The 20,865-nt window shown below is 41.3% G+C and overlaps 1 protein-coding gene across 6 annotated transcripts in view; it reads right to left on the bottom strand.

The window, feature by feature from the left end:
• The window catches only part of FARP1 (FERM, ARH/RhoGEF and pleckstrin domain protein 1), a 219,635-nt gene that overhangs the window by 45,180 nt on the left and 153,590 nt on the right, over nucleotides 1-20,865 (bottom strand). For 4 of the 6 annotated variants that reach the window (XM_063336712.1, XM_063336689.1, XM_063336673.1 and 1 more), the window contains exons 7-13: nucleotides 18,677-18,791; nucleotides 17,346-17,493; nucleotides 14,561-14,656; nucleotides 13,884-14,047; nucleotides 12,105-12,173; nucleotides 11,294-11,369; nucleotides 8,876-9,116 (exon numbers count right to left, since the gene is read on the bottom strand). In XM_063336712.1, coding sequence (XP_063192782.1) covers nucleotides 8,876-9,116; nucleotides 11,294-11,369; nucleotides 12,105-12,173; nucleotides 13,884-14,047; nucleotides 14,561-14,656; nucleotides 17,346-17,493; nucleotides 18,677-18,791 — 909 coding nt within the window. The remainder of the gene's footprint in view (nucleotides 1-8,875; nucleotides 9,117-11,293; nucleotides 11,370-12,104; nucleotides 12,174-13,883; nucleotides 14,048-14,560; nucleotides 14,657-17,345; nucleotides 17,494-18,676; nucleotides 18,792-20,865) is intronic. The other 2 variants (XM_063336705.1, XM_063336696.1) reach the window with 1 other exon arrangement.

Genomic DNA, 20,865 nt, shown 5'->3' with positions numbered 1-20,865 from the left:
ACATGCTTATCGTCTCATCAAGCTTGCTGTCGGTTTAGTAGCCAGCAACCTCTTTAGTTGGTAAAGGTCCATGCTTTATCGGTATACTGCAGTATTAGACAGCGGTGAGTGTGAAATCAGACAGTAACTGCTGTTGGCCTACATCAGGGTATACTCACGTCTTAAGAACAAAGGGTGAGCTTTACAGCCTGGGAGGAACGCAAGGTCACTGGGCATCGGTCCTTTGTCTAGCCTTGATCTTTCCAGACAGAAATAGAGCAACACGCGGAAGGATTCCCTGCTGTACCCAGGGTTAGGGTTGGTTTGCTTTTGTTTGTCTGTCTTTAAACCAGCACGAGACAGTGCTACAATGGACCTGAAAGTGTTCAGTCCCTGTGTAAGCCTTAGCCACAGATACTGTCCGTTTCAACAAGACATCTCCCTGAGACTGCAGTGATCCTGCTTACGAGCTACGGCAGACCGACTGGATCATCGTTGGGTGCAGCCTTCATTAGGAAATGAAGGGCAATCCGATTGTGCTCAATGGAGCCCCAATGCCCTGGCAAACAGACCTTCCCCCCCTCCCTCCGCTCCTCAACATGGTGTGGTTTCTCAACTTGAGACTCACAACCTGGTGGGGGTTATCTCCGATTCCGAGGTGAGGAGTTGCTCTGTGAGACAGGATCACTGTAATAAGAGGATTTAGGTACTCCCAATACAAATAGGTATTTCTGCAGTGAAAGGACATTGAGGCAGTGCTCCAAACAATGCAAGGAACAGAAGATACACCATGCTTTGAGGATAGACAGAACATTGAAAAGGCTTTTTCTCCCAGAGAGGTACATGCTGACAAAACAGTGCGTACAATGAAACAAAAAATGTTTCTCTTTGAACGGTATTAAACAAATGACAAAAATGAGAATGAAGTCCCCAGCATTTTCAATTTTAAAAATTAATTTTGGCTATTGAGATTTATTAAAAAAATCTATGCATGGGCACACACAGAAACCAGGAAAGGACTGGATAGGTGAAACACTGCCAAGCTTATGAACTTTTGTTAGTGGGTCCAGGTGAGTTTTTTAGCAGGAAAGGGGAAAAATAAGGATTCAGCTAATCAAAGATTTTTATGTGCCTCATGGAAAAGCAACAGGCATGAGCTCTAAAATTCACTGAACTAAACAGAGCGACCTACCTCTGATCTTGCTGTAAACCATCAAAAGCAAAAACCTGTTTTCTTCTCAAAACAGGTTTTGCAGCATTTTAAAGAAAGCTTCTAATCTAATTTTAACAAGCTTGAAAGCTCTTGAATCAGAAAGCATTCATTTTCCTTCGACCTTCCATGTTCAATCAGTGACAGCTGTATCATTACTGGCTTTAGAGTTAATTTTTATCAGTAGGAACCGTGGATTTTTATGGTTCTCAGAGGCCAAAACTCTACCAAAAACAATGATCAATAAAAATTACACCTTAAAACTCTAATCATTCTAAAGCAAACTAAATATTTACCATCATGTCATGCAAATTTATGATCCTAAGGTCTTTACTCCTTTTACTGTAATAACACCACCATTATTTACACTCACACTTGTGAAAACAGTGCCTGTGAACGCACAGCTCAGCCAGGCACACAGGCTTTCCAGATCTCTTAACATTTAAAAGAAAGTGCTCACTGCTTTTAATAACAAACAACATAAACCAAGCTTATTCTACACCCTCTTTGTAGACCACAGAATTAGAACAGAAGACAAAACACTCCAAAGAACTGCTACATGCCACCCAAACTAGGCTTTTTATTCATATGATGCCTTTGATTTTTAAGTAGAAGTTCTGTATTTTAAAATATCAATGGCACCACACAGCCTAACCACGGGGGGAACACAGAAGATGCCTTTGTTCAGGACCCACACGTTGCACAAAAATTATTTCCCTCATAAATAAGTAAATAAGATATGCGCCCTTGTCTAGGTATGTTTCAGCAACTACAGAAATTACTGAAATGGAAGAGGAAAGATTTTGTTAATTTTAATTTCCTAGGGTTTCAATTTCCTTCCTTTCCAGAACCTGACAGCCCGGGCAAAACTTTTTCCTACTGTGGCTTGACTGAAACCAGAGTCTGCTGCTGCCCACGTCTGAGAAAAATTACACGAGTCTAATCTTTGTGACCTCCTGATGTTTTAACAGTGTGCCTCAGACACTTACAATCAGACACCCCCCCCCCCCCGAAATCATCACCATTAAGTAGGAGACAGCAACAAGCAGCTGGGTTTCTGGCAAAAGGCCTGCTCTCCTACCACTTGTGTCTGCCAGCAGCTAACAAAAGAAAGGTGCACATATTAAAAATCCTTCCAAAAGATTCCATTTCCCTCATGTATTTAGGGTCTCTCTTATTTGGTACGGAGAAGAGAACTGACTCCCTAAATGAAAAGGAAAGAGATGTGCTAAAACGTACAGAAGCTGCCTTAAGAAACTTAGACCGTTCAGAGAGAGAAGCATTATTGGAAGACTAAAAGGGGCTTTGGCTTCCTTCACTTTATACACGGCTGAACACAGAACCTCGTTCCTTCACACCTTCACACCCACTGTCCTTCCCAGCCAGTTGACAACCCCCCTGCTGAATGAGGTGGATCTCCAGCGGTCCACATCCCTAAGCACAAAGGTAAGCGACAGCCAAATCCTTCACGCATGTGTGGAAGTCAGGAAAAACTTGGATTGTTAATTTGTTTTTCATCATTAGAAGTTAAATTGCAGCAATTAAAATTTCATTCTGAAGTCACCTCTGGCAGCAGTCTAATGGCTCATTATGACAAATGAGACTAGTTAAACAAACATGGTATTTGACATAATTTATAGGTCAGACGTCCTTTCTTCTGTTGAAGACGTGTTCCAGAAATAGCCACAATTCATGCTAATTGCATATAAATCATACTGATGAGATCTGAATCACTGGTTTTCAATATTCAAAATCAGGTCTGCTTCATCAGTTTAACTGATTAACACCATTCCTGTTCTCCGAGTTCCCTAAGAAACTACTGGGGCTTTATACTCTCCGGAAAAGTGTGGAAAGCATGCTATACCAAAGGGAACTGTAAATAAATAAGGCTAGACATTTTCAGTGTACATGAGATACTTCCTATTCTTCTTCTTTCCAACGCTGAAGCCCGCCAGAAGAAACTTCTAGTTGATTATGGTGACTCTGCATGCGTGTGTGCTTATCGTGGGACAGAAGAAAGAATTTAAAACAGCTCTGCTTCTAAGTGAAGAAAAGGAGGAGCTATAAACAGGTTTTAGATTTGTCTACCCCATTTTCCATTTGACTTTTCTCCAGTCACAACCAAGTAATCGCATGCACAGATAGAGAGACCAGAGAGGAACTTCTGGCATGAATGCTACTGCTTCAGAATGAATACAGCTGCTTCAACTAGTAAAAGCTGCTCCACAAACATCTGTGCAAACAGAAACCAGCCCTACAGATATTCAAGGGGGGAAAACCAGGTATTAAAGCAGTCTGGTCTAACAATACTAGGCCCACTTAGTTCACAAACCATAGTTTTTTCACCCTTTGCTACGTTCTAATGATTATGTTCGGCATTGCCAATGCTGCTCTGTCAAGAAAAGTCTGTCTAATTTTGCTTGTCCTTTAACCTTGAAGCAAACTGGTAGACTGATTTGATTTTTCAAATTATTAACGTGTAACTCTCATTATGTTCACCCATCTACTTTGTAATTGATGTCAGTTCCATATAGCTCACATAAAGTACATGCAAATACAACAAACCTAAGAGCTTTCATAGAATCACAGAACCATTTCAGTTACATGTTGACATTTTTCAGCTACAGAAATTTCTCTTCCAGTTTTTCTTTGACACAATGTGTATTTAGCGTGCACTACACTGGTTAATGGGATGGTACACGTTAGGCAGGCCTACGAGCTACGGGTGATTTGAGACAAGGGCAGCACTAGGAGCAAACCACCTTCAGAGAACACCCCTCTCGGTCATGCACAAGGAATATGTTTGCTAGGGGATATGCACTTAAACCGAAAACAGTGCAGTCTAGGCCATTCAAGTATCAATTATTCAAAACTCCATACCTGCAGTATCTTACATATGTCTTGGCTCCTAGGCCAACTTGCCACTGTTCACTTTTCCTTCATCTAGCCAAATTTACTCCCAGATTTTATATCCCAGGTCACTGAGGAAAACTAGATTCTAGGAAAAGCTGATATAAAAAAAAAAACCTCCAGGAGAAGATCCCAACAGGACACAGTAAGTGTGAGCTGCTGCTGAGCTGGAGAAAACTCAAAATTGTCTGATATGACTTTTCTCGTTCACTATAGCAGAGGACAGAATGTGGTCAAGTTCTTAGAATAGCAAAAACAGGAAACAGAGTGCCCTTTATCCATAGACTAAGTACATCCGCATCTTATTTTGGGACAAACCCCTAAACTGCTCTTGCAACTCATCTCCATATTCATCCAACTACGTGGACGGAGCTGGTTGAGCACAGTGATAAGCTGTCTGGACAGCCCAACAAGAGGCTTCCTGCACGTTCTCTGGAAGGACAGGAGACGTGTGGCTCAGGACTACTCAGTCGGAGTAGACGCACCTGCTCGGTCTTTTGGGGATTCACCTCCCTCATTTGTAGCAACTGCTTAAGGATACCTGGACACTTCAAGAGAACGGCATTTAAAAGTACCATCAGTCACACTCCAAAATCTACAGAAAGTGGTCAGAGAATCAAGTCTTTCACCGTGTCTGTAGCTACCTCTGTTAAGACTTGAGACATGGGTATGCTTAGACCACTGCAGTTGACCAGGGTATGCAGATTAATCAATGCTTGCAACGACTAACTTGAACTGACAGGCTCCTCTTCCCCTGTTGTGCTTTGCGGACTAGAACAACAAGAATTCCCCCATCTCATTTCATCTCATCCACAGTCTTGCCCAAAGGTTTCTGTTCTTTCCTGCGAGGCCCTTCTGTATTTGTCCCACAGGAACAAACTCCCAGATGAATTCTGAGGGACCTGATCCTATGTGAAAATGTCAATTTAAAACTGCTCTCTCACTTAACCATTCTTGGCAAGCGCCCAGATATGAACCACATGTCTGGTGGAGGAATTTGGCCCACAGACTGTTTTTAATTAAATGCTTGTCTACCGATATTAAACTGAACTTCAGTGGCATAAGAATGCTGCAAAAGTGATTCATCCTAAAAGAAATTATTTCCTATGTAATTTACAAACTTTATTTCTTCAAACTGGAAGAATTCCACATGTGTTAAAATGACAACCACTTAAACATTTAAAGTTGAAACAATGCCAGATTACAGAAAATAGTTGGAGAAAAATCCTCATATTTCATCTTTGAGAATAATATTCTAAAGAAAAAAAAAAGCTGTTGAGATACTTTATTAGCAACTAAGCTAATTCCAGCTACCAGCAGGTCTGTTCTTGTAAGATTATAAATTCATTATCTTTGTAGGCATATGAGAGAAGAAAACAGGCCTGAAAACAGTATGCAAAATAGTAAACACCACTTATAAAATTTTATATTCACTTCAATCCAAACAATATGAAATCTATCCACTTTTCTTAAGTAGCAGAAACGCCTGCAAATCCTTTTGTTGCAAATCCCTTACTTGAACTCTAATTTTACTGGCTAACAAAGCAATTAATTCATCTGTCCAGACTGCTGTTACTTCACTGTATAATATAACTACTGGTACTTTTGCTGCACAGGCAGCAAAAAAATCAAAAGGAGACTCATGCACCCACTGCCCACGCTTACCCTATCTGCTAATGCAGGCTTCAACTAGCTATATTTCATCTTAAATACTGAGAAGTTCAAGGCAATTATTTTACAGCTATTCTAAATCCAAAACACAAACCACCTTCTTTAGAATAGTATACAAGCAAGCTTCTCCCTAATTATCAATCTTGCTGTTTCTAGATTCATGCTTTAAACTACAGGAACAAACAAGAGCATTCCCTGTCACCAAAATATCACTGTCTGAAGAGATGCTATAAATCATTCCTGTTAAAAAAAAATGAGGTATCTAATCTTTAAGAAAACCAACACACTAAAGGGGATAAGCAGGTTAAAACTTATATTTACACGAAGATATATTCTACTGCAAAAAAGTAAAGTATATAACAAGACATGCCTAACTACTGTAGGTATCTTTTTAAATATCCTTCACTCAGATTAAACTCTGTTAAAATGTGCATAGACCAAGGCATTAGAAAAATTAAAAAGACTTCTTGTTTTATTATTTTTGTAAAAACGATCTTGAAAATTTTATACTGTCTAGATTTACAAAGTCCTGAAACTTGTTCGTCAGTACTTATGTGGGTGGATTCATCATTGCTGCATGCATGTACTGCACGATGCAGATCACTGCAAGTGACCTGCAGTTCAGCCAGTGCTCTTGTTCATCACTTAAAATTCTCAAATTTAGTTTCCTTCCCCCACAAGAAAAATATATAAAAGTTAAAATTAAGGCCAGTGTTAGAGAGCATATCTTGTCTCACAGCTCTTAATAACTGCAGGACACTTGCCATAACAGGAGATCTTTCATCTGGATTTTCTTAATTAGCTCAGAGAAACTAGAATCAGATTTTATTACTATACAGCCTTAATTCTCAGTACTTTTAGCCTGTGAAAAGGAGGTTTACAAAGATTTCGTCTCTCTGTCCTTCTGCACATGTGCCAAAATCTCGCTACGCTATGTACAGTACAGAAGACGATCAGCCTGGACCACAGTTAGTCCCATCATTCTCTGTGTCAAGGGATGAAAAATTTATGAGGTGGCACTCTTAAAAAAACCAGCCTATGACAAACTAATTGGATCCTGTAGAGATAAAGATTTTTCATGATCAAAGCAAAAAAATAAAATCAAACAGCCACCATCTCCAAACTCCCACCAAAAATCACCCACAACAGAACTTTGATGTCTCTGTGAATAATTCCACTGAAAGAATAAGGGGAAAAAAAAATCCCTTCCAGTTAATCTTTATACCACGCTGATAAAGGATAGAAAGGATTGCCTTGCAAGTAATATGCATACCACTCTTCATTAGAGCTGTTTCAATCTAAGTTTTTTTTTCACTTGAATTATATCTTTCCTCTTGTTCTCTTTCTTGCCCAAGGAAGAGTTTGGAGTTTCAAAATCTCCATCACCAAATCAGCCTGTTGAACCCACTGAAGAAAAAGCCAATACTGTTATTGTTCCTGTATACATGCCTAATTTGTATCCTCAGTTCATCAGTTAAGATTATAAAATGGGTTATGAAGATGAGTAGACCAAACACATTCTTGCTATGAAAAGATTTTCCAGCATATTTCAAGATTTCAACAAGTCTAGGTCTTGAATATCAAGCTGCCTGTATTTGGCCGTAAGTTAAATTTCTTTTCTCCTAATTCTGTTGAGGCACTCATAAGTTGCTCTCCTTATATGGGAGAGAAAAAACATTGTAATAGACATACAAAAAGAGCACAATGTACCTACTTAATTTCATTTTTGTTTGTTTTGTCAAAATAACTAGTCAAGTGTCAAAGAAGCTACAATATATACCTAAAATATGACTTCATACAAAGAACAGGTGAGTGTATAAAGTCTTACAAAGGTACCTAAAGCAGTAATAATTTTCCTCTCCTCCTGCCTTTCAGAGGAGATGCATTACCATTAAGCTTCACTGAGACTTATCATTATTATTGTATTTCTAGCATCCCTTCCCTCTGGCTGGTCAGTTCAATGATAACATTTGAAACGTACCCACATGCTGAAATTATTACCAGCCACTCTTCCCGAGCCCCAGACTATGCAATCACTCTAATGAGCAATCACAGTACCCACTGGTTTCATATGCCCTGGTCCCTAGCAGCTGAAGACCTGTACACCATCTTCATCACTGAGGCCAACAGACACATCCTCCTCTACCTCCTCATCAAGCTGAAGGCTTCCAAAGGAGTACTTATTTCTAGGCATGGGAGAGGAGCTCAGCACAATGGGATTTCCAAATACCAGGGGGTGAGTGAAAGGGTTAATGATTTCCGAGTCAGAATCGCTAGATTCTGTCCCACTGCTGGTGGAGCCCTCCATCATCTGGGTTGCAGCCATGTGATCCATCACGCCACTGGCATGCAGTGACTGTATGACTGGGCTCTGCTTTGACTGTGCCCCAGCTGGCATACCGTTGGCCATCATTTTGCCTTCTGGAGAAGACATCTTAGCCACCCCATCTCCTTTACAGTATCTCTCCGATCTATACTCCTGCCCAGGGGTTGAGGATATCTGGCTCAGGATAAATGGATCTGTAACTGATTTATTGCAGAGATTTGGGATTTTCTGTGCACGAGGCCACTGAGAACCTGGAGAATATCTGCCATACCCATGGCAGCTACTGGCATGGCTATCCTCCTCCCCAGTCCTCACCCTGCAGTCATGCCCATTTTCTGAGACATAACCCTGAGAGCCAGTTCTACTCAGGCTCATATTAGGGCTTGACCCTTTGCTACTGGGAGGCAATGGAGTGGCCAGCGGACTACGGCTCCCTGGCCCTTTAAACATTTCGTCAACCAGTGAGCTGTGCCTTGGCATCCTGGGACTTCCCCCAGTGCAGAAGGAGAGATTAGCTGGGTTATCATCAAGGTACTCTTCAGAGAGATACTGGGAAGATTTTATAGAGGCAGAGGAATCCCTGTATCTAGTTCTATTGCGATTTTCATCTCTATAGTGAATATAGGCACCACTGGTCAAATCACCCTCATAATTGTCATTTGTTTGGGAATATGACCGGGTTATTTGTCCTCTGAGGAGATCATACTCGCTATCTACATCACTGCAGTCAATGAAAGGAATGGAGGTGCTGCTGCCATGAGCAGCCCTGGAAGCTGGACCTGTGCTTGGTTGCTGTGACTGAGGTCTGTTCTGCTGCATCCTGTCCTTAGCAGCCTCCTCTTCTTCCTCCACTGTTGACACCACTGCTCCATCCACTTTTCTGCCTTCCTTTGGGCTCTTCTTCAAGGAAGGGCTCTTGTGCTGTCCAGTGTCTTCTGTTGAAGCTTTCAATTCCTTCCCTTGCCGGCAGCTCTGCACAGCTGCAGCATCACTGTCGTCTCCATAGGCAAAGCTAGAGCTCTGGAAAGACAAAGGAGGGAGGGCAAGGGGGAGACAAAGGGGGAGGGAAGGGTGGGAGGGGAGAGGTTTGGGAGGGAAGGGGGTCAGAGGGAAAAGGCTATGTGTAATTATACACCAGAATTTTGCGCTGCATCTTGCAGCAACATAGGAGTCTCTTGAAAGCGGTAGAGGTAACCCAAGCTTCAAAATGAATTAGAAGAAAAATAAAGAGGTCTCTGATCTTAAGAGCAGAAAAATACATAAACTAAGCAGGGGAAGACAAGGCAGACAGAATGTGGTTATATATAAAAAGGGGAATTTGAGGTGTTTCAATGCCTTAAGGCATCTATCAACACTAAGAACATCAACCTGTTTGCACTATTCTGAGAAGCTGGAGGGACAAAAAAGATAAACGCGTAAGACAAATTTTGCACAACCTACTTACTCTAAAAAAGCCCTGTGCGGGCTTTTGAACACCCCACATTTGGTCCCTGGAGCATATCTGCCACTAATTCCTGGGCTGGCTTTTCTGCACACAGAAATATGTTGCATCTGCCCAGTAGCCATGCTCCATCTACCCGAGCTTGTCTTAGCAATATTAAAATACTAAAAGATATTTGAAATGGGCTGCATTTATAGAAGAATTCTCCGAAGTTCTTAGATTTGCAGGAATGAGAGAGCCTGTGAATATCAAAAGGAAGCAATGCAAGGAAGGTAAAGGTGCATGTAGCATTCTTAAATATATTAACCTAGTAGTTTGCTCCTACCATTTAAGCTCTACCTAATGTAAGGTTAGGTGATTAAAGGTTCACCTCCACAAACACAGACAAGCACAGAGAAACACAGGCAGGTGAAGCAACCCCAATAACCTCATCAGGGAAACAGAGGTCCCTGACCCGGCTCCTCTGGGGGCTGTCCCAGTAGAGCCATCAGACTATGCATGGTCTAGGATGCCAGTAACTGGAGAGACCTGAGCATGTATGTATTGATTGGGTGGGTAGGTCAACGTGCAACAGTAAACTGGAGTGGCTGACAAATAGGATAAGAGAGTTGGCAGCCAAGTACTGAAGTAGCCGTAAGTCAGGCCAGACACTGGAAAGACTATGAGGCCTCAAGGTCAATTACTGGTAATGTCATAAGCCTGGACCAGCTATTGGAGAGACACCTTTGATGTGTGTGCGTGTGTGAGACAACTGTGAACCAGAGTACCCAGCTGTCAGTTACTGGGTAGACTGGGTGTCTAAGATGAATTACTGGAGGAACCCATAGTGTGTGTGTGTATAGATCTGACTACCAACAACTGAGTGGGGCTGTGAGCCTTGGGGGCTTTTATGTTCAGGTACCAGCCACTGGGAGACGTGAGGATCCAGGAGCCCGATACTGGACAGACTGAGTGTCTAAAACCAGTTGCTGGAGGGATCCATATTGTATATAGGTATACATATTTTTCACTAATGAATTTTCATTCTGGTCAGCCAAAGGCTGGAACAGGGTGAGGCCACTGGCACTGTTTGTGCTTGTGGGAGTGCTGTTTTCTGTTTGTGTTTACCTGTGTGGCTGGCTGTGTGTATATGTGTATATATATTGTATATGTGCATTTACGCGGTTGCCTATAGTGAATATGTGCTCAGCCTTACTACTGGCTAGATCTGGGAACAAGCAGCTGCTGCAAACCCGCCACTATTGGGCTATTGGATTTGCAAACTCCTAATACATAACAGCTAGTAACATAAGACAAATACATTAGGTAACTACCAGAGATAATAGCTTAAAAGGAAATAGCTTAAGGAAATCATTCTTCTCCTCCCTAGTTAACACAACAAAACACCTTGTCATGGTCAACCAGGACCCTCCAGTGAAGAAAGAAGAATTAAGCTTTTCCCAGATGCAGTAACCAGCTACAACCTAGGACTTCAGCAGTAACACTGTGGGTTGCAATTTTTCAGGTGGTCATTAGTACAGCTCAGACGAGCTTACTATTTGTATTTGTCTGGTTGTCCGGAAACAACTCTGTTCCACAGTGGAAATGAACCTGTTCCACTTGCAGCACCTAAAACTTATGACACCCAGGGCTCCCAGTTAAATGGAAAGCGAGCAGAAAACTATGCTCCTAGAGTTTTAGAAAAGCAATCAGTGGAGGGTAAAGTAACAAGCAATATTTAAAAGGCATGATCCAGGGTTTCATCAACATCACTGACTTGTTTTGGCACCTCTGTATGCTGTTCTGAAGGCTGTGCAGTCAGACTCCTGATGGAATGAATCTTGCTGTGTTTCCTGGAGATAAAAGGAAAATCAGAGTAAGAAGCCATTTCATTTTTTTCTACGAATAGGAATCGAGAGAGGTGCCTCCTTTAAAACAAAACCTTCGAATAGCAGCTTTCATGAAATTTTGCTCCAAAACAGATTAACATTCCTCCTTTCTGTAAAATGTAAATGCGCTCTGTGTTGCAAACGTACCATTGTAAAGCAAAAATGAAGCACTGAAGCAAAAATGGTGTGTGACCAGAACACGAGTCATAAGCAATGAACTGCTGTTGTGATCTTTGTGGCATTTTGGCCATTACTTTAAGCTCACCACGAGTAAGATGAGTTCAGACAGAACTGGCTTTAACAAGTTGGAAGCCTTCCGTGGAGACCTCTCCCTTGAGGTTGGCTAAACCTATTCCTGTTACTTTCAATTTTATTCTGAGGTGAGTACGTCCGTTCGTAAACATTAACCACATCCCACCAAAAAGGGCGCAAATCAATACAGGAAGATGTTACCTGTGATGGCAGGACGCTCACTCGTGAAAAAAAGATTGAAGACTATGGATTTTAAGTAAACTACAAGCTATGTCAACTTCTGCCAAAACTTTCAGGACCAAGGGGATATCATACAAATGATAAACCAGCAAAGAAGGAATTTTTCACTTGGACTGCTGCTGCCAAGATCTTAGAATATAACTAACTGGAAATCGTGGCTTTGCTTTGATTAAAACATATTGGAATAGTTCAGTTATTTCCTCTCACCTTTCAAACTGCACTTTTTTGTGCCCTCCCTCTTTAACGTAGTCAAGAACTTGCTTCTGAGTCCGACCACTGGAAGAAAACCATAGTTAAAATATCAACCTAAGATACTGAATTTGCCACATTTAATAGTCATCGTAAACATATATGTGGTCTGCATATGAAGTCACAGCAACCAGGAAAGTATTTGTCACTATCAGCAGAAACTCATGTAAGATCGTAAGTGGACCTGGTCAGATACACACAGATTTTTATCATTTTGCCCGTTAGTTACCTCTTTTTTTGCTATGGAGCTATTTTTTGATGCCATTTCAGAACTGCTTAAATTCAGTTGTGTGCCCTTTATAGGGTACTACATTACGGGGAAGTCACCACAATAGAAAGTTTGGCAAGGGTTAAGTTTCCCTCTTGTGAACAAAGAACATTCCTGAATCCTTTTGAGAGACAAATACCAGCCTTACCTGGTATCAGTAAACCCTGGAACCAAGATGAAAACGACTGAAATGCATTTCTTGACTCTATTGCTAATAGGAAACACATAAACTAAACATACATACATTTTCTGCAGAGTATTAGGCTGGAAATCTTTCTCTCTCCTTCTGCTACAGGCCATGAAAAAGTAGTGAGAAAGCCCAGCACTTCCTATTGTGCAAAGATATAAACTCCAAAGGGACCTAAGAGCAGTAAAGGAAACCCACACTTCAAGAATTTTCAAGAGAGATATAAATTCTTCCCATACATTACAAGCTTTAAACTAACTGAATTACCACAAGGCCTGGAAAAAGTTACTGAATGTATGCAGCACTGCTCACAGTGAGCGGAGGACACAGCCAGAACCTCCTCCCCAAACCAGGAGGTAAGCTGAATGCATCTACAGTCCTCTATTTACTCAGGCAGAAACTTAATGATTATAGCTTGTTTATCCTAACCCAGGTCCCTCCATCTTAATTAATTTACTTTGCAGGCAGGAATAAAAGTGGGAAGAGAGAATGGCCATATCTACAATGTTCTCGTTCAAGGCAACTACGTTCATCTCAGCAAAGACAATTTCTGGTTGTTCAGCTTATTTCAGCTTCGCAAACAAAACAAACTGTATGAATAAAAGGATTTCCCTGCTAGCATACACAATACAATATCTACAATGAGTCTTCTGCCAGTGTAAGAAAAAAAACAATAATCCAAGTATTAAAAACCTTTCTAGAGCTCTAAAAATAGAGCAGGTAGACTTGGTCTTAGCATAGGTGGTCATCTCACATAAAGCCTTTGCAGGCATAAAGACAAGCCATAAACCCTTTGCAGCATAAAGACAAGCCGTTGTCTTTATAGATAGATAGAGATAGATAGATATAGATACAGAGATAGAGATAGATATAGATAGAGATGGGTTTACCACAGGGACATGCAACGAAAATACGAATCTCTAATACATAGAAAAGTTCCCATCCCAGAAGCAGAGGATCCAAAGAATCCCAAAAGGTTGCTATCTTGTGCTGCTTAGGACACAGGTGGATTGTCTTATGTGCAACCAGCTGGAACCTATGTACTTTATATCTTGCCTCCAGAAAGCTACTTTGCAACAGCTGCTAGAAAATGAATGCAGGCTTTTATCCTACAGTGTTATTTGCACTGTTCTGGCTGAGAAGGTGCAATGGAAAATATAAAGGAGCAAACTACAACGCGAAAAATGGGAATTGAAAATAATAGGTTTAACCATAGATCATTATGGATGCCATTTTGAAATGGGGAGTCAACAAAGTTGGAAAGAAGAATTGCAGGTCTTACCTGAACCTAAATGACGAACCTCTAGAAAAAAGAACGGGTTTAGGCTTTGGTTTAGGTTCCTCAAAAAGCCTGAAAAAGGCATGATGCTCCACACAGATCTTCCAGAAAGACTTGCAAAAATCTCGACTGGCCATAAGGAATTCCAGGGTGTCCTGGAACGAACTCTGAAAATGGAGATAGCATTTGCAATGTAAGCAAGCAAGCAACACACGTGACAGAGATGCATTGACAAAGCAGGTGCTATGCCACAAAAAAAGGCTTCTTCCCAGCTCATTGGCTCTGTGGCTTAACAGGCCCTATCCTTCCCACTTTGAGACATTCACCCATCTGCCGGGCAGCATCACATCTGCTGCTCAAACTTTCTTTCATTGACATATATGATGGAGATAAAGCAGTGGTCTTAACATTAAAGAGAAGTGGTTTACGTCAAAAAATTGATGATAGAGTACCAGAGTCACAGCCAGAAGACGACTCTGTGATGTTCAGTTTACATCTCCTTTGCTGGGACTGCTCACCTGAGATGCCAGGCTTGTGTGTGCAGTACCAACACTGAACATAAGCAATTAATTTTAAAACAAAAAATCTTCTTGAGGTGATAAAAACACACGTTTGATCTGTGAGTAGAAATTTACCAAATAACCTTTTGCCAACTTCACCAATTCCTGACAAGGACTTACATTCACATCAGGCCGTAGTTTGATAAGAAAACGTTTCCTCTTGAAGCTCAGCTTTCGAACCTTAGCCCAGTTGAAGGCATTGATCTTGGTGTGACCCTACAGAAAACAAAAGCAGCAGAGTTTAAGCATTCCAGATCCGAATGGAGAAATCTAAACCACTACAGAAAGCTTGTCATAAATTAATCATCTCTTCACTTCACTTGGAATTATGATATTTCTTATCATTCATCCTCTGATAATGCAAACCGTAAGCATCTGGTGTTGTGACTGAAGGCAGGTACTTGTGGTTAAACTCTTGCATATTTATAGGACTAGGTATACTGCCTTGATGTGAAAGTATCTGACCCAGTATCACTGCACAAAACAGGGTGGCCTAGCTTTTGCCCAGATGACGTTATCTTGTTCCACTAGGCAGACTCTGATTTTCAGTGGACTAAGTCACTTCCCAGAGATGCCTCCTTCTCTTTCTACCAGCTACAGAGAATGCAGGGAATCCAGACACCTAACGTGGTCATCTCACTTTGACGGAATAGACTTCTTTCCTCTTTGTCTGTTTACAGGGCAAAATAAATACCCCTTTAATCATCACTTAACCTGGGGGAAAAAACCAGCAACTGAAAGTTTTGTATTGGAAGTGCAAAATACTGTATTTTGACCTTTTATAGGGAGCAACAGAAGTAAAAGGAACCTAAATAAATTACTTGTCTCTGAAGACTCACAAAATGCTTTTCCCACAAAACAGCAACCAAAAACCAGAAGCGAACAGGAAGCCTGAGAGAAATTTTCTTCAAAAAAGAAACTGCATCATTAGCCCCTACTCTCCAGAGGTCTCTTTCTTAATCAATGTATTGGAGGTATTATTTTAAAATATTCATTACAGTTGTTTATTCAGTAAAGACTTCAACACAAACATGCCTACAGCACAGCACAGAAGTTTCAGAGAGCTACTACAGGGTTGCCAAATGCAGAAACCCACGTTGATTTGGGCACCATCCCCAGACAAACGTAGGAGTAATGACAGTGTGATGATCTCTGCTAAGTCAACCTGCTGTCTAAGAAATCAGATAATTAATCTCCCTCAGAATATTCAGCAACACTGTCACTGATTTCTAAATAAATGGCAGGCTTTCAAATAAGTCTGAGCACTGCCTATGCCATTTGTGAGCGAACCTTTATTTTCCTTGAGGTCATTCTAATGAGGCCTCATATTTCAATTTCCCTCAGATACATCCAAAATTAAAAGATGAACTCTTGCCCTGTGAAGTGCTTGAAGGAAGCCCTAAGCCTCCTGCAGGAGGCCAATTGCTGGGCAGGCTGCAGCAGGTCAGAGCCTGACTTCTTTTTCAGCATTCAGTCTTGGAGCTTGATCCAGCAAAATTTCCAAGTTTTTCCAAAAATTCCAAAACTCACTGTTTTGAAAGTCCAAAACACATTAGGACAAGAAGAGATGACTGAGTTTTACAGCTTTACAAATCAGGCCTTGGGCCTTCAACCAGCAGCTACATCCTCATGGAAGGATCCCAGCTGTCTGCTGGGACTCAGTGAGGTCCGTGCTGTTTTGTGTGGATGAATACTTTCAGCTGTAAGACAGTTTTAATTTATAAGGCTTTGCAATTCATTAATTCAGATGATGCAAATACTGTGGGGGAGCAGGAGAAGGGCCTGAACATACAGTTAATTTGAGTTACGTGCATTTCTAACAACATCCTGGTGTTCTCATGCTTCAAGCTATGCTACAAGTTTGGGGGTTTCACTAGTAAGCCAGTTAGTTGAGCAGGGGGTTTTGTTGTTTTGGGTTTTGTTATTTTGGGGTTTTTGTTTGTTTCTGGCTTTGTTTTTTTAGTTTACATAGAGCATTTGGCTCAGACGTATTTCTGGGTTTGTTGGTTGGTGTTGTTTTTCCTTATACAAGGACTCAAAGTACTTTATAAGGTTGGAAACACTAGTATTTTAACGGAAGTTAAAATGAACAGTCTGTGACAATTGTAAAAATGGACGTTCTATAGAACAGTTTACTTACTGTTTTTAACATACAGTGAGGTAAATTGCATTGTGGATTCTAGTAGACATAAGCTCATCTGAAGTGAAAGCAGTTTACAACAGCTGACTATCTGTACCTTCACAACTCTAAAAGCTCAATTTGTTATTTACCTAAGGGGAACTGCAGTACAAGTATTTGATAAATTTACTAGGGATGCTTTCTGAATATTTGCTAGGCTGACTGGGGTAGGAGAGGAAAGAAATGTAAGGAAAATACCTTGGATCGTTTAGGGAAAGAAATAAGATTTGCGGATTCAGCAAAGGTAGAATGGCCAAGGCTGGTCAAGAAAATTGTAAAAACTCCGACAAAGTACGGCTACGGAGAACTTAGATTCACTTCTTACATCCTCCTCCATGTACTCCAGTTGTCTGTTGTTTTATTTGTCCCTGCCTTACACCCATTTAGTACGCCCCATGCCCGCAAGACCTACCTGCTCCTATATGTAGGAGGTGTCAGCGTGCCCAACTTGCAAACTGTGAGCTGTGGGTCAGTTTGCATCTTGAACAGCACATTGTGGCTGCAGATGGAGTTCTACCCTCTGCATGCAAACAAGGTAAGAGTCCCTGGAAGTGAAGGACCTAATGCAGCTATAAAAGGTTTAAGGTCATTGTTAGAAAAAACTTGGAAGTTCTTGAATGTTCCCAACCAACTTCTTTTAGGCATGGCTGAGGTCCTGAATTCATATTGCTATAAGAAATCTCTCTGCTTTATAAAGTACAAAGTCATATCCTGAGCAGCTCTAACCTGAAACACCAGAATGCCTGTGTTGGCAACAGCCAGGTTGATTTTTGTCCCTTCCCTGTCCTTGGCTGGATGCAAGCGTATTCCATACATCTCCAGGCGACGGGCAATCTCCAAAAGCTGAAAGTCAGACTCTGCTGGTGTCTGTCCCCTTGAGAAAGAAAGCAGAGAAGACACACAAATTCTTCACACCTTTTAATAGAGATCAGCAGGTCCTCCAGAGAACAAAGAGACATTTCATCAAAGAGACTGAAACCTGTCAGAGGTCTAATATCCAGATGGTTTTTCTACGTCCTCAGATTTATATCAGCTAGAACAACAACTTTAACTTAGTCTAAACCAATACTAAAGAATCCACAGATTTTACAATCTATTAGAAATTTTGATTGCTCCAGTTCTGAGACACCTGATACAGCTAGATTTTGAACCATTAACTTTAAAAGAATTCACCACCTGTCTTTTTATTTTCCATCGGAAACAAAAAACCATATTCCTAAAAAAAAAAGAATCATAAACAGAAGTGCACGAGGATGTTGTTCATTGTAAAAATGAATGCGATACCAAAATGAAGTAGAACAGAAGACAGACGAAGATTAACATAAATGTTGGGAACCCATAAGCACTAAATTAATCATGATGAAATTACGCAAAACTTTTGATTATTACTGCCACTCACACAGAATTCCCTGCCACTCATATCTAATTCAATGTAGGTCAAAAGTAAATTGTCCAAGTCTCAAAGTATTCTCAACAGCAAAAAAATACCTTTCTATGCCTTATTTGTAATTCTTTGAACCATCTTCTTACTATTAGACTTTTCTCCAGGCCTTAGGATAACCTACTTGCAGCATCATCTTGAATCCTTTTCGCCCCAAATCCCTAATTCTGCAAGCACTCTGTGCTTTTCCTAAAACTATCATTAAACCCCTTATCTTCACCCATCTCTAAGGACAGCATGGAAATGTGAAAAAGCACTATTCAACGTCCTTGAAATCAAAGACTGCTATCAGAAGTGCCTGACTGATCAGTCATCATTTGCAATCATACCTGCATGCACAAAATCATCAGTGAAGCATTTTGTATGAAATAGACTGTAAAATAATGGCATGCTTGAATGAATATCAAAATCAATTGTTCTTTAAACATCTTGTTATGATGACAGGAGAAAGGCAGGAATAACCTTCAGGAAATTCACCAAATGTTTTTTGAGAAGTAACCTTTGAGAAAGTCAGAGGTCCAAACCTCTTTTGTACTTATGATCTAACAGCATATACTTACAGTTAGAACTACTCTAAAAGAAAAGAAGGCCCATAACAAGAATAAAAAAGTCTTACATGTGATTACGGTGAAATTCCATGATTTTGTCTTCTAGTGCTTCTTGCTGAGGTATATACTTGTTCTTCGCTAAGTGTTCGCGATCTATGGTTTCATCAAAATCCCCAATCTCAGCTATGGAGAATTTTAAGAAAAGTCTATTAAAACATTGTATTAAATCTGAATTATTTGGGCAATCCAAAAGCTGCAGAGAGCTGGAAGAGGGCAGAGCTGCGTCATGGTTTTACAATTCAGATTCCCACTGTGTTATCTTACGCACATTCCTCGCTTCTCGTCTGTGTTAGTTTCTGATATGTGAGAAGCAGCACAAAGATTCCTCCCATCCACCATAACGAAGTAAGTAGCTGTTGGATGTCAACTGAAGAAATGAAGCCATCGCAGTCCTCCCTCGACTTGTATGTGCGGGATAAGGCGGGCAGGGGGGGATGTGAAAGGGAGGACAGCACTAATTCAGCAGAACTCATCCGTCTCTCAGGTGCTCAGGTGCCTTTCCCTGAAGCAGCCAAGCACAAGCAATTCCTCCCCAGGCCCATGCCCCACACTGCAATCTTCAGGGGAAAATCTGAAAAGAGATGGTTTTGTTTGCTTGTTTGAATGCAGGCATGTATTCCACCTCATGGGGTTATGAAACGTTTGTCTTCCTCTAATTTTGCAGCAGTTTGAGACACATTCTGTCTCCCTCCTCCTCAAAGTCGCTCCCATCTGCTGCAGTTATTCAATACCGTGTGTGCAACAGTATGTCACACCCACCTTCCATTTTGCAGCCCATTCAGTCAGATTTCCTTTTTTTTTGGGGGGGAAGGGGCAAGCAATCTCTGTGTGGGTGCCAGATTACTATCTTGTTGCCTGCTATTCTTGGAATGCCTCTGAAAAATCTGGCTATTAACTTTTTCACTGAAGAGCATAGCAGCCTCTGCCTGCAAACCTGCTGGAATAATAGCAAAAATGCTACAACAAAGGCTGCTACCTTAATAACATCAGTGAAATTAAAATGCAGCGCCTTCAAATTAAATCCAGGCTGCACTCAGCACATCATTGCACAGTTTACCTAGGATGCCACAGACCCAAGCTCAGATCCCTGACTCATCATCTCATTCCATACAGGTAAATGATCCCTTAATCCAGTTCTGTCCAAAATAGGCTGTTTTAGAAAAAAAAAAAAAAAAAAAAAAAAAAGAAAGGTTTCAGATGATGTTTAAAACACTGTGGGTGATTTCTGACAAAAGTTTGCCTGGGATCAGATGTACCTGCAAATGCGGAGGGGGAGCAATAACCTTGCATAGGCAGGGAAGATGAGGACCAAAGCATCTACGAATGACAGGGCAGTCACCTTTCAACCCAAATTGCCTGCAGCTACACGATGCCTCTTTATACTTTGGAGGTCACGGAATCACAGAATTTCAGAGTTGGAAGGGACCTCTAGAGATCATCTAGTCCAACTCCCCTGCTAGAGCAGGATTGCCTGGAGCACATTACTCAGGACTGCATCCAGGCGGGTCTTGAAAGTCTCCAGAGAAGGGGACCCCACAACCTCCCTGGGCAGCCTGTTCCAGGGCTCTGTCACCCTCACCGTAAAGACGTTTTTCCTCTTATTTGATCGGAACTTCCTATGTTCCAGCTTGTGCCCGCTACCCCTCATCCTGTTACTGGGAACCATTGAAAAGAGCCTGGCTCCGTCCTCCTTAAAGCCACCCTTTAGATACTTGTAAACATTAATAAGGTCTCCCCTCAGCCGTTGCCTCCCCAGGCTAAAGAGTCCCAGCTCTCTCAGCCTTTCCTCATAAGGGAGATGCTCCAATCCCTCAGTCATCTTTGTTGCCCTGCGCTGGACTCTCTGCAGTAGTTCCCTGTCTCTCTTGAACTGGGGAGCCCAGAACTGGACACAGCATTCCAGTTGTGGCCTCACCAGTGCAGAGTAGAAATGTCAGGTCAGAGGTGGAAATGAGTTGATAAATGAGACTGATTCCCACTCCCTCCCTCATCCATTCTGCTCTGAATCATTCCTTGAGACAGTAAAAATACTACAGAATTTTTAACAACTCTCTTTCATAAAATGTCCCTTTTGTCCCCCTCTCAGAAACAGCTCCCTCCAGTTTTACTCACCCAGGTGTCACAAATCTTTAGGGTCCATTTTTAACCCCAACTCAAATGAAAGACAAGTTTCTCTTCTTTAATGAAGCCATAAGCC

The sequence above is a fragment of the Chroicocephalus ridibundus genome, chromosome 1, assembly GCF_963924245.1.
Source record: "Chroicocephalus ridibundus chromosome 1, bChrRid1.1, whole genome shotgun sequence".
Lineage (NCBI taxonomy): Eukaryota > Metazoa > Chordata > Aves > Charadriiformes > Laridae > Chroicocephalus > Chroicocephalus ridibundus.
The sequence above is the reverse complement of the archived record's forward strand: the minus strand, read 5'-3'. Positions and strand labels throughout refer to the sequence as shown.